The sequence below is a fragment of the Pipra filicauda genome, unplaced genomic scaffold (genome assembly GCF_003945595.2).
Source record: "Pipra filicauda isolate LSUMZ 115617 unplaced genomic scaffold, ASM394559v2 scaffold6_size6359152_pilon, whole genome shotgun sequence".
NCBI lineage: Eukaryota > Metazoa > Chordata > Aves > Passeriformes > Pipridae > Pipra > Pipra filicauda.
This window is the reverse complement of record NW_024104865.1, coordinates 4,829,374-4,843,527: the sequence shown is the minus strand read 5'-3', so window position 1 is coordinate 4,843,527 and position 14,154 is coordinate 4,829,374. Positions and strand designations below refer to the sequence as shown.

At 39.3% G+C, this 14,154-nt stretch overlaps 1 protein-coding gene across 6 annotated transcripts in view; it reads left to right on the top strand.

Annotated features, from left to right (window-relative positions):
• The window catches only part of MGA (MAX dimerization protein MGA), a 64,459-nt gene extending 50,847 nt beyond the window's left edge, over window positions 1–13,612 (top strand). For 3 of the 6 annotated variants that reach the window (XM_027750138.2, XM_027750134.2, XM_027750142.2), the window contains 8 exons: window positions 318–442; window positions 1,792–1,843; window positions 3,455–3,640; window positions 4,341–4,452; window positions 5,924–6,157; window positions 7,244–7,420; window positions 7,863–8,015; window positions 9,036–13,612. In XM_027750138.2, coding sequence (XP_027605939.2) covers window positions 318–442; window positions 1,792–1,843; window positions 3,455–3,640; window positions 4,341–4,452; window positions 5,924–6,157; window positions 7,244–7,420; window positions 7,863–8,015; window positions 9,036–10,336 — 2,340 coding nt within the window. In that variant the 3' untranslated portion in view covers window positions 10,337–13,612. The remainder of the gene's footprint in view (window positions 1–317; window positions 443–1,791; window positions 1,844–3,454; window positions 3,641–4,340; window positions 4,453–5,923; window positions 6,158–7,243; window positions 7,421–7,862; window positions 8,016–9,035) is intronic. The other 3 variants (XM_027750135.2, XM_039389080.1, XM_027750141.2) reach the window with 2 other exon arrangements.
• The last annotated feature ends 542 nt before the right edge of the window (window positions 13,613–14,154 follow it).

The following is a 14,154-nucleotide window of genomic DNA, read 5'->3' as shown; positions in this document are numbered from 1 at the left end:
AATGGAGTCAGGAAAGCTCTGCCATGTGAAAGCTTTTCTCTTACATGTAGTAAAAGCATAAATGATAGAGGTGGGTTCTGCCTTTACCAAAATTCATTTTACAGAGTTGCTAGTGGGAGGAATTCCTGGAGGCGACACTTAAAATAACCACCTTCTTAGCACTTTTTGTTGGCCAGTGTAGCTGGAGATGTTGATTCTTTAGTGGTTCTAAATGTTATAATGTAATCTCATTTGAGACTGAAGTGAAATGGTGTTGGCCTGAGCGCCATTGCTAAGTAGATACTCATTTAAAAAAAACAAAACAAAAACTGTTCCAGGATGTGCGTGAATACAGAGAGGATGACGAGCAGGTGGACATTGAGACCGTGGAGGAGCTTTCAGAGAAGATTAACATTGCCCGTCTGAAGGCCACAGCTGCTAAAATCGAACCTTCCGAACAGAAGTAAGCATCCTTGGAGAGCACTGCATTCAGTTGTGTATTTTATTGATGAGCTGGCATCAAATGAACCCAGTAAGCAACAGGTTTAATGTGATGACAAGATAAAGCAAGGTTTCTGTCAGGCCTTCCTGAGCACTGGTGCTTCCCAGTGTCTGTGAGGATGGTGCTGTCAGAACTAAGAGCAGTTTCAAGGTATCTTAGCCCTTTTTTTTCCCCTCTAATTAATTTCTTTATGGGGATGTGTATCTTGTTATGTAAAATTATTGAGTGAATCGCCTCCCTTCCTGCAGACTGAATATGAGCGGGGTCATCATTGTTTTAAATGTGATTTTGCAAACTTTGTTTATTCTTGCCCGTGGGTGGAATTCAGGCAGGAACAGTCATTGGGTTAATCCCTGACTTTGTAAATGAAAGCTTTGTCTTTAGGACCATTGCCTGAGCAAAGAAAGTATTTTCTTATTGACATATAGTCTGTTACGGTTGGATAGCTTGGCTTTATTTTTTTGGTTGGTTGTTTTTGTTACTGTTGCTTCCCTTGCATTTATAGTGACAAATGCAAAGTAAAAACATGGCTTATTTGAGGTATGTAATGATAGTCATGGCTGCTTCTCAGTTGCACCAAACAAATGAACGGGGAATGTTTCATTTAATAGTTCTTTTTGTTTGAAGAAATTTTTTGTCGAAACTTTGAAAAAACTGGTTATGCTATATACCTCCCAGATAGTTCACTTCCTACCCCCCCCTTTTAAAGATGCAGCTCCACTTTTATCCTTAGGTGGTGACTTTGCTTTAAATTGTGAAGATCTTTCAGTGACAGAGAAAAACAGATGTCACGATTTGTAAAAAATATTTTTCAAATGTGTGTGTTCTTTGTTTTCTTGCAGCTCCTGAGATATGAGGAAGCTGCTGTTATTATATATTAGGGTAGTAATAAATGTGAGGATTCTGATGGTGGTTCTTGGTGGGGGAAGGGTTGCTCTGCCATCTATATTAAATCTGTTTTCTTAAAAAATGTAATTTACCAAAACATAATTTAAAAAATTACTTTATGCAGCTAACAGTCACGGGCTGAATTTATTCTCTTTGGCATATAGTGAAACAGTTTGTCTTTAGCACTATGAGATAATTGCACAACTTTCAGAACAATTCAATTATTTCAAGAATAATGGCATTGGAGATAGAGTTCACTTTCTTGAGAAAGCTCAACATTATCCTGCTTTCATGCAGTTATACAAAGAAAAGTTAATTTCAGGGCATCAAAATGAGCAATTCTAGACTGTTGGAATGTAGTTAATGAGGATAGAGTATATGAGATGAGTAGTGTTGGGAAAAACTTTTTACCTTTTTTCCAGATACCCTCCTCCTAATTCTTCGGATGAAACATTATCAGAAAAACATACAAAGGTATATTTTGCTCTTCTCTTTCCTTTTGGTATCACACTTCCATTTTAAAGATAAATTTTCATCTCAAGGGCAACTCTTAATGTGATTTATCTGCCTTCCAGATACTTGTGATTAAATGCAAGAAACCAAATGTGTTTATGCAGGGAGGGTGCTCAGTCCACATCTCATTCAAGCAAAAGGACTGCTGCTGGCATCAGTGGGCTTCAGATTCAGCTTTATCTGTGGGAGGAATATCTGTGTTTTATTTATGACTGTGTTTGCTTAGGTTTTGTGTTCTTGACATAAGTAATTTTTACAGCACACTAAAAATAATAAGAAATACTTTCATGTATGAGAAGACAGTATGTGGGATTATATAGGCATAGCCTTGGGTGCAGGGTTTCTGAAAACAAGAGTTCAAACAATATGTATTTAGGCAAGTTAAAGATATCACATAATCCTTTCAAATCAAAACTCACTGCAATCCTTCAGAATTTTCTGCTGTATTTGAGGATGGCTTTGAAGCCAGTTTTGCTAACTGTCCATGATAACTGTCTGTGATATATTTGATGTTAGCTCTAGAGCTACCTGCTGGGGTGGGGTGGGGCTTTGGGGTGTGGTGTGAACCTGTTGTATGTCTTACATAATAGAGCAGACTGGTGTGTAAGCCTTTGCCTGAGACAAGGTGGGTTCCGGGTTGCTCTTCCTGTCTCACCTTCTCCATGTGTCCTCCTCTCTGCCCTTAAATTTACGTTGTAAGGCCCTCCCTTCAAAGGAACCTAATGCCCAACACAGAGGCAGATGCAGCCATACTATGCTCAAGTCTGTCTTGTGAGGACAAAATGGATATTGAGAGACAGTCTTCAGATTCCTTCTAAGGCCAGAAGGCTGACGTTTGAAGCAGACCTAAAATTATCCAAAAACCTGCATTAATTGCTTCCCCATTAAATAAATAGCATAATTCTACAAAACCTGTAAGAGTAATGATGAAACAACAAACTTTCAAATCTGTAGAGATTAGTAATTTTGCTTATTGTCTGTCAGTCTTTTTAGAAATTTGAGCAAATTGAAAACCAGAGCCTCTTTGCCACATTCTGTTTCTTGGTGGATGTCTGGGGTGATAAGTGTCAATGCCGTCTTCGACATTCTTACTTACAATGTCTCTTGGCCCCAACCCATATGAACCTATGAAAGAAAATGGAAATCAAAGTAGTTTAACTTCAGGGAAAAATTCAAGTCTCCTATATTTGGTGTGATTATTTCATTTCTTAGTAGACTTTTTTTGACAAGCACACAACAAAAAATATTTGGCTCAAACGTGTGATTTTGCTGTAATCCCATGGTTTATCTGAGTAGCCTTGTATTGCAAAAAATAAAAGCTTATGAATAGAAGGGACTCATGATCTTTTCCTTCAAGGTTGATATGATTTTGTTGGTCACTTCTTTGGTCAGCATTTCATTTCTTATTGCGTGTACTTCTGACTCTGAACTTTCACGAAGACATAGTAGCAGGATAGCATGACATGGAATCTTCAGGTGTCTGTAGAAATGTAAAACATGCATGCATTTGAACATTGTTTGCCATTACGTTGCCTTTTTTATTTAAATTGGTCAATCTGGTTACTTCTCCAGCAGAAACATCAGACCTGGAAAAGAAAGCTGAAGTCTCAGGCAGAAGCCTTTGCTCATTACCGCCAGACACACACAGCAAATGAACGTCGGCGACGCAATGAAATGAGAGGTCTCTTTGACAAGTTGAAGAGAGTTCTGGGGTTGCAGAATCTTCCCAAGGTCTCCAAATGCTACATTCTCAAGCAGGTAAGTATTTTGAAGCTTAAGTGAGGAAGAGAATCATTTAATCTGGACAGAGTAATTATGCTAGTATGAACTCATCAAGTGAGTCCCTGTGAATAGAGAACTGCTGTCACCTCTGCAGGCCTCTAGAATAAAACAATATCTGAAAGAATCTGTATTCCTAAAAGCTTAATCTTGATGACACAGACGCATGTTTTGGATTAGCCCTCCCCTTGTATTCCTTGTGAATAATGGACGGTTAAGTCTTAATTCCTTAACAGTTACTATGTACATCAGGAAATTTTGAAGGCTTACTTACCCATTGAGGGCTTACTTTTTTAATGCTGCAGAAAATAGCGTTCCATTAGGTATCGTACTGACACTAAAACTTAATTGTAAAGTTGTAAATGACAGGAAACAAAAATATAATCTATAGATACATATAATTGTGCTTATCATCTGTAACTAGAAACTGTGGGATAAAAGTCGGGATTTTTTCTTAAAAATTGTTGAACTTTGGAGGAGGGACAAATAAAATGTTTATCACTCTTCAGCCTGCATTTAGAGAAAGCTGGCATTCCATACTTCACACTTTCTCTGAGTCCTGTGTTTTTGGGATTACAAAAATGTCTAAATAAATTTTGTAAAGGTTTCTGGGAAGGAAAATTATTTTATTGTTTTTTGTGTCACTGGCTTATAAATCAGTTGCCTCATACTTTTCTAGGCCTTTGAAGAAATCCAAGGACTGACAGACCAGGCAGATAAGTTTATTGCACAGAAGAGCTTACTGACACGCAGGCGTGATTGTCTGATTCGAAAAGTATCCACGCTTTCAGGTGAGACTGGTTTTGGATACAAACTAGCTGTAATAATGAAAGAAAAAGCTTTTAGGAGTGGGAATGGGTGGAGTAATCTGTGGATCCAGGTATGTCATTAGTTCACATAAAATTTAGACTCACTGCAAAACAAAGACGTGCTAAGCCCTGACTCGTTGATAGGCTCTTCATGCTGATAAGAACTGCTTTTGTTTTCCATCATGCCCAAAGGAAGTGTAGAATTATCTTTGTGCTTCGAGCCATGGGCTTGGGTTCCTTTGGAAGGGTGGGAGTGACAAGTGATGGTGTGAGTTCATTCTGCCATTAGTCAGTTCCTGAAATGATTTTTCTGCTCGGTCCTTCACACTTGTACACAGCTGTCTTTGGTCAGTACCAAAACTTCTGATTCCTTTCATAGCTTTGCAAATAATACTGCTTTTCCAAGAACCAGTGCTGGCACCTCTGTCCATAGAACAAAACTGCAGTAGAGTCTTAGCTGCTGCTCATCCAGGCGTTTCAAGCCAAAACCATGTTGTACTTACTGTGTCTTTCTGTCTCATTTGGAGGTGTAGGAATGCTGTGACACATTTTCAACCAGTGCCAAAATGCATGAACAAACAAAATGTTATTCCTGTAATCTTCTGATAGTCTGGGAACATAAACAGGAGAATACCTGTAAAGTAGAAATGAAGGATACTTAAATATAGTGTATTTATCTGAACCAGTTCATGTATATTTGAGGTACTTGACTTAAAAAAAAAAAAATAAAAAGTGCTTTAGGGAAGTCTAGTAATACAGAAATGTATGAGAGGCCTTTTGGGCAAAGAATGAAAGCAAATAACTTCACAAAGTAGTTATCAGATCTTTTGCATTCCTAGTGAAGTACCTCAGAGTTGATGAGGAAAAAGTCCTCTCTCAGGAGAGTTAGTTAAATATAGACATAAATACTAAGCAGAAAACAAGCTAGTATAGTTACTTTAACTTTGGTCATATTAAACTGTATGCATCTGCAGAAAACAAATATAAAATTTGTGTGTTTGTCCAAGGTTAGAATTTTCATGGCAAGGGTAAACTGTACGTGAATTTAAATAACAGGATCCATTAGTCCAAGAAATTTCATTCTAGGTAAAGGTAACATTTTATCCGGTAGTCGTACATTCATCATTAGGGAAATGGGAGAATTTTTCATAGCTGTGGGTGTTTTCAAATAGTACTTGTTCAGCAGGAGCCTGTACTTGTCCAAGCTGATTTCTGCTTATTAAAGTGACAGATAAATTCTGAAAAGTATTGATGTTTCTGAAGGAAAAAACTATACTGGAATAAATAGGTAATTGCTTCCCTCTGATACTAAATATGCTATTAACTTGATGGGATGGTGGTTATCTGTTATATAGTAATTCTATGGTGTCAGTGGATTTTTAATTCTGTCTTCAGTGGTTTAGTTTTGGAAAAAGTTTGAAGATAGGCTGACTCTGTGATGATTTTTCTGTAGGAAAGACAGAGGAGGTTGTCCTGAAGAAACTGGAATATATTTATGCCAAACAAAAAGCAATAGAAGCACAAAAAAAAAAGAAAGAACCCGAGCCAGAGAAATCTGCTGCAACCTCAACTGCTAGCACACAGCAAGAAGGATCCTCTGCTCCCCACAGAGAGCCGACCCAGATAGCAATGACAAATAGAAGAGGCAAGCCATTGATACTTGCCAGAAGAGGAGTCCGCGCCACAGGTGGGCTAAAAGGGATGCATGTTTTGCATAAGGGGGAGACAGGCATTGAAGCAGCACCCCCTGGGAGGACAAAATGCCAGGTGGCTTGTGCAGGCACCTTCACTCTTGAAAGAGACTCGTGTATTGAACCAGGAAGTGTCCATGTGATAGGTGTGGAAACCATTTGCGTTCAGTAAGGATGAGACCAACACTGCTGAGATCTTCAGATGAACGTGACTTCAGAGTTTCAGCATGACGGGAAGTAAATTCTTATTAAGTTGTCCTTTGGTCTCTGGGAGTATCGCTGCAATCTGGGAGTAATTTTTGAGAGTCAAAGGTGGTACTTTTTCTACTGACTCAAAACTTTAAGTTCAACTCCCAGAATGCTGGAGTTGCTAGAATTGATTCAATTTTTAAAACCTCACTCCTCAAACAAGCTAGCTCTTGAGGTGGTGGAAACTTGCTCTTAAATTAAATGACAGAATTGTCAGACACTTGAGAATTTTTTTGGAGCTGAGAATTGGTGGAGAAGTGTTCAGCATTTATGGAGACCTTCACACCATAAATGTAGGAAGGAACAAAAAAAAACAGAAATCCAAACTTTTGTGGTAGTACAATTGTAATACTCCATGGAGATCTGGTGATGTTTCTTGTTTTGGAAATATTAAGTAGACCTTACTTGAAGTATTCTTGGGCTTTTATAAACAACTGGTCATTCTGGTTTACCAAGCTTAATGTTCGTCCAGTCCTGGGGAAGTTTGGCATCAAAATTCAGATGCGATGAGAGAACTTCCTTGCTTTCTTTGGACTGAACCAAATCCCCTTTGTAATTTCAGCCAGACTGCTCTGATATTTGATCTGGATGCCAGTCTGGAGAGTTAGGATTGTTACACTACATGAAGAGATAGTATAAACTGTCTCTAGCTGTGTAGGTGCAGTTCCTGGAGCCTGCATAACTTCTGTAGCAGCTTTTATTCTGGGCTTTGTAAACCTTCTAGCTGGAGTTGCTTCCACAACTGTACTTAATGCTGGATTGCAGGATGCTGTTTGCCGTCAAGGGTGCTACGCCAGAATAAATTGGTGTTTTGCGTACTTCCTTTTTTACAGAGGACTCCTCAGCCTCTCTTACCCTAACTGCTGCAAGCGTAGTCATGACTCCACAGGGGCAGGTGCTTACACTGAAGAGCCCCCTCGTCCCAGGACAGGTAGCAGCTGTTCCTTCCACGCTATTGCAAGCTGAGTTAAAGCCTCGAGCTGTCGGTACTACCATGACAGCACAGCCAGGTATGATCATGTGAGAACATGTTAACGAATATCAGTATAATGCTGTTCATGGATGTGCATAGCAATTTACAAAGTAATGTGTTACTTAATTTTTGCTTTAATTTTTTGGATTTTTTTTTACAACTTAACTGACTGAGGTACAATGCGGCTCTTATAAGAGAGATTTGATGAAATTAATTCAAACTATCAATTTATCAACAGGTAGGTAAAACATGTTAAATTTTTGTTGTTCACAAATTAGGTAAACGTAGGGAAGAATTCCTAATCGCATAATCAGTCTGTATTTCTATTTTTACTACTTTAAGATGTTATTATAATAAGTAAAGCCTTATAATAAGTAAAGTCTTGCCTAGAAGTGCACGGCTCTTATTTTCCAGGCTTAACTGAGTATCTGAAAGGCTCTTATTTCCACCTCACCCCCCTTCCCCTTTTCTTGCATAAGGTATTACTTCTGTGATGATTCAACTGCCAGGATCAACAGTTCCTGTCCAAGTAAAAGGAATCCTTACGAACTCTACCATTCCCATTACACTGTCAACCGTTGCTGGAAATCCAGTGCCCTCAACAGCAGTATCAGCTACGGTGCCCCATTCAGGTAAACTCTTTGTTTTCATGGATCTCTGTGCTTGCATGCAGGGTAGATTATCCTTACAAAACTGAAGGTAAATTGTTTTCTCACTAGGAAGTAATGATAAGTATTATTGTCTGGGTATTCAAAGAAAATCACTCTTAAATGTTTTGAACCATTTAGAGGGGCTTCTAGGGAATTATAGGTGAGAGCTTTTTAACTTTCCTTCACCTCACTGAGCCTCCTTGCCCTCAGCAAAGTCAGAATAAGTGGAGACTGAAATGCGTCCCTAGTGTAATGCATCCTCCTGGGGAAGGTGCAGTGCAGAGTGGTGGTATGGCTGCTGAAAATCTTTGCCCATCCAGGCTCTTACTCTGGCATAACTCCTTCCCATACCTTGCCAGCTCTGCTGCCTGTGGGATAGCTGTTTTTCAAGACCCCATACTGGTAGTGGATCTAGGCATGGGAAGGTTCCTGCCAGCAGTGTGCTGCTTGCTGTCTGTTGTGTTTAAATCAAGCCACCTACTTTCTGCTTGACTGTAGTCGTTTGGTCACAATGAAAAAGGAAAGTTCATTTCAGATTTGGGGCTGGGAAAAATCTGAGTGCTAATAACACTGCTTGGAGGCAGAAAATAAGTAATTGTTTAGTCCCTGAAATTCTGCTGTAGTGCACAAAATCAGTACTGCAAGATGTGAGCATAAAAGCAAAGCATGAAAAAACAGTAAGAGGGAAGATCGTCATTCTCTTTTCCTTGTGCATCACCATCAGAACTTTAACCATTACAGTTAGTTGTTAGTTGCATTGTGCCAGGCTGCTGAAGGTCGGGACTGGGCAGGAAGTGCTGTGGAGCTTGGTCTTGTTCTACAAGTTGAAAATTAAGTTGTTGCTGTGTTAAAGCGTCACTTGACCAAACCTGTGTAATCAGTTTAAATTGTGAATAGCAGTTTACTTGAGGACAACCTGAAAGTAGGCAAATTATATTTAACTAGGAATTACCTTGCAGTTAACATGTATCCTGATGGATGCTGCTTTTTGTGGTTTTGCAGAAAGCGAAGATTCATTCATGATGCCAAAGATTGTTAATGTAACATCACTGGCTGCTGAGGCAAGCATGAATCTAAACCTGAACCGAAACAAAAATTCTAATATGACAACAGCTGCAGGTACTCCAGCTTCTGAGAAATCTTTGGCTGTAGCGCCTCTTGAAACTAGGAAGAGTGATAGCATCCTTTCAGAAGAAACAGTCAAACCATGTCCAGGAGACAGTGGTGGAGATGGAAGAAATGCCACAGGTCCTACAAAAGTTTTCTTTGAAAATAAAGATGACCTTCCACAACTCCGGAACATACCACGTACAAAAGAGCCTTCAGAATCGTTCAGCAAAAAGCTCTGCATTGGTGAGTTTGTAGGAAGCCAAGCCAGGAGGAAAGACAGTGATCCTGGAGGAGAAAGATTAAAATCTAAAGAAATGCCATTCCGTAAGCTGCAGATCAAAGATTCCAGGATAGAAATGGAATTGAGGAAAGTAGCATCTGCAATGGAGGAAGCAGACCTGGATACAAGTGAGATACTGAGCAGCATTGAGGAAAGTGATGACACTGATGAAACCCTCACTTCGCTGCTCAATGAGATCGCCTTCCTCAATCAGCAGCTGAACGACGATGCTTCAGCTATGTCAGAACTGCCCACCACTCTCAACTCAGATTTCTCTCGTAAAGATACAGAGGCTCGTCGGGGAACAGCCAGTGATCTCTCTGCTGCAGATGCATCTTCCTTCCAGTTTGGTCATTTGGGAGGCAGTTTTAAGGACCTTTCTGAAGTTCCAGAGGGTGGTGGCTCTTTAAGCCCTCTCTTGCTGCACCTGGAAGATGATGACCTTAGTGATGGGGACAAGATGTCCGGGGAGCCTTCAACTGAAGCAGATGTCTTAAAGATAGTGATAGGTGCTGAAATGAAGAATCCACTTTCCAATCTCTCTGTAACCAGTGGTGGGAATGGCAAAACTGTAACAACCTTGTCAGATACCACTAATGTGACTCCACCAGTTTTGCAGATGAAAGCTAATCCAGAAGCCAGTAATGCTGAAACTTCATGGAGGCCCATGCCCAAGCTGGCACCACTGGGTTTAAAAGTGGCAAGTCTGCCAGTGGACTCAGAAGGGCAGAGTAATAAAGTGATGCCCTTATTGGCACCTGTAGTTGGAAAACTGGCACCTAGTGGGGTAAAAACTTCATTACCTGCAACTCTTCAAGAAGGACAGGATAACAAAGTGATGCCCACATTAGCACCTGTGGCTACGAAATTGAGTACTGCTGGGATCTTGCCTTCAAATTCAGCAGGCAAATAAATGAAGGGTTTTTTTTATCAGAGACTGGGATGGAGATGTGGAACAGTGTGAGCCAGTGTCATTGTTCAGCAGCCTCCATTGTCGGCAACACTTGTTTTCTGTAGGCATCAACACTCTGTTCATCTGAGGGGCAGGCCCCAAACTGAGAGATAAGTATTATGAAACTTCAGCATGTTGATGTATTTTTACCTCACTGTTTTATTCTGGGTGTTCTCCTTCCCTTTCTCAAAACAAATGAGTTGATCTATAACCATTGCTGGGCACATGGTATCCTCCCAAAATTGGATCCTTCACAGAAATAGTTTTTCAAAGGACTGAGAAACTGAGGCTGTTGAAAGAGATTTTTTTCTCTCTCTCTAGTAGGGAGACAGCTGACTTACTTGTTGGGGAAAAAAATCTGGATTACATGTTTTTGTACCATGTGAATTATCTATGCAGAAATGGCATTGTTCACATTTGGTGGTTTTAGTATTTGCAGAATATGATAAAGGTGCAGAAATCAGGTTGCAGTTACTCTCAAAGTTGTTGAGCGGAAGGGAAATCAGACTGTGCAGAGGGCTGAAGTGCAAAGGATTTTTTTCTTTGGTGCTAGATAGTTCTCTAGCGTTTTAGGAGCTTATGCACAGAAAATTTTAATAAATGTCTAACTCTCACTGCTTGGGGAAGAAAAATATATTTCCCGGTGTAATTAGAAGTAGGACAGTATGTTAACTTTAATAAAACTGTCCTCACTTTCACCTCCTGCTCCCAGACAAGTACTCCCTCCTTTGATGGACATCTGTAAGGAAAAACTACAGAGAGTTGAAAGAAAATGTGGACACTCCATTGCTACATCTTTAAATACAATGCTGAAGTAGCTTGAGTGTTTTCCCAGTTCCTGTTTTTTTCCTTTCTGTCATTTTTCAAGATGTATGTGGTGGCTAGGAGTGTTGATACCAAGTGTTGCTTCAGAAAAATACAGGACACTTTCAGGACTGTTGTAGCCTAGCATAAGTGAGCAAGGTGTATATGTGAATGTATATATGAAAATATGTGTATAGCTTTTCAAACCTTTCATTTCTTTATGAATTCAGGAAAGGTACTCAGAGGTTTCTCACTGCATTTGCACAAGCTGTGTATAGCAAAAAAAAGTCAACAAAAATGCTCATTACCAGGGAAATAGGGCAGTATTGAATCATGAGATGTATTTTTTATTCTTCTCTACCACTGCTTACTCAATAACCTGTAGATGCTCTTCACTGCTCAATTGTTGGATATGAAGGGCCTGCAGACTGTAAAGATATTTATATTTTTGTACACAATTTCTGTTTTCATAATTTTCTTGAGAAATGAAGTTTTCAGCCTAGGAGAGAGGATTTGTTAATGAGTGTAAACACAATCTTTTCCTATCAGGTTTGTAAATATGGTGTGCTTGGGGGGCTTCTTAACTGCTCCAAAAAGGTAAAAAATGTTGCCATGACAATTGAAAATTATACAGAATTTGATGGTGCATTTTGCTTTATGTTTAGGAATGTAATTCCATGTTGTTCCAGCAACAGCAGCTGGAATCCCCCCCACCCTCCAAATGCCCCATCTTTGGTGATGCAGTAATACAGGAATTTCATCTTTCCAGCACTGAGATTGCGCAGGTGTTGTGAGTGATGTTCTTCCACAGTTAGGGAGCAGTGTTTGTACTCAGAGCAAACATATGCCCTGTTCAGTAAGCTGCATTTTCTGGATCCATGTCTACATTAGATCCATCAGGGAATACACATATCTTGGGTGTTTCCTTATCTTTTATTAGCTTATATAGGAGAGCTTATAGGAGAGAAGCCCTTCAAGCTCAATATGCATAAAGTTACTCCAGAGACTACATAAAAAAGGTTCTTCACTTGGCCGTTCTAAACAGTGTGTTATAAAGCAGTCACATACAACTCTCTGTTGCCTTTTGCATATTTATTATTTAATATTTGGTACAAGTCCTGTATTAGTGATTTGGAAAAGAGAGTTTAGGTCATTATGAGAGTCCTGCAGGGTCTTACAGTTGTCACTGAATGCCTTAGGAAAGGGGATTTACATTCCCAGGAAGTACTTTTACATACGTTGCTTTTATTATTAAGGAATTTTAACCTTATTTTAAACCAGTAGAAATCTGGAGTAACTAAAGTAGTTTACTAGCACTACATCAGACTTTAATGTTATTTATCTGGGAATCTGGTTCTGAGCATTTCCAATAGGCTGAAGTTGCTTATTTTTTTACTTGTGGCAGTTTGTTTTGCCAGTAGATTTTATTCCTCCTGTGTGAGAGACAGCATCCAGACCTGTGCTGTGATTCCTTTCAAATTCCTAATCACTGACCCCTCTTTCTGTACCTCACCCTTTTATGGTTCCAAATAGCCGATTTTAATTAGCACACAGAATTGTGTGCTTTCTCTGGGACAGAGAAGGCTGTAACTTACCATGATAATTGATCAAACATGATCTAAAATAAATGCTGTACTTTTGAGGATGTTCTGTTCATTATCACATAGTGTAAAATTCCTGGATGTATTTATTGCTTGGCATTGGGCACTAAGTAACACTTAACTGCAATAAAAATGTACTGTGTAAAGGTGACAAATTTATTGCTTGGCATTGGGCACTAAGTAACACTGTACTGCAATAAAAATGTACTGTGTAAAGATGACAGCAAAAATTTTTGGCCCCTGAATGTGATTACTAAATTAACTAAGGAGAGCCCCCCAATTTGGCTGCAAAAGGTGGTAGTTGGTGCAGTTCCAAGAAGGATCTATGAATGGGTTCTACCAGTGAACAAAGCATGTTCAAAATGCTCTCAGTTTTTGCTTATTTCATTGTCCCATGTGTTTTTTGCTATGAATATTTTGCTATGAATTTAAATGATGACTTTCTTTTGCTATTCCCTTAAGCTCCCAAACATTTTAAAAATTATATATGCTATCATTTGTGGCAATAATCATAGAATATGGCACCTACTGAGAAGACTTTGGAATCAAGAGAACAAAGGAAACCCCTGCAAGGCGCACGCTCTCACTACACCAAGAGACCTGGAGATTTTCTTTGTTTTTTACACATCTGTAAATAGACTGGAATGTTTTTAAGAATATAATGAAATGTCAGATTTAGCTTTTTTCCTTTTATATATTAAAATATATCTTTCCCTTTTTTTTGCTTTTGAAAAATTGATATTTTTGTAGAAATCTAACAGTACAAGACACTTAACTGTATGTGAGGGACAAAGTGTAAAACTAAAATAAACCAATCAAGGTCGACTAGAAACTGGCTTTGAAAGTTTGTTACAGGGAGGGAGAGGGAGCAGAAATGATGTGGTGACATGTGCTGTTGGTGACATGTGGCACTGGAGCTGAGCAAGTGACACACACGTATGCTCTCAGGCAGAAGTTTTGGCAGCACAAACATCTGTGTTTTGGTTCAAATGATCAGACAGTTCGGAGGAGATTTCTCCCTTTAGTCTTGAGCAGTATGCAGGAAATATCATTGTTTGTAAGAAGAGATTTTGACTTGCTGAATTCAGAAAAGGAATTGAAGGGCTTTATTTTCACCAAGGTGCATCCTGAGCAGGAAGCCAAGGGGCTTAATATTTGATCATGGCATAAAAAGAAAAAAAACCCAACAGCTGAAAGATTAAATGCACATAAAAGCACTCTCCAGATGCCCTCCCTTAACCCCAAACCCGGATTTATCCTTTGTATCCATTTCCTTTAGAGAAGTTCAATGCCAGAGCTGTCCTAATGGGAACAGGTCTGCAGATCTGCCTTCAAATGAAGTGTTAGAGGAGAGGCCTTGTAAGAAGAAATAGA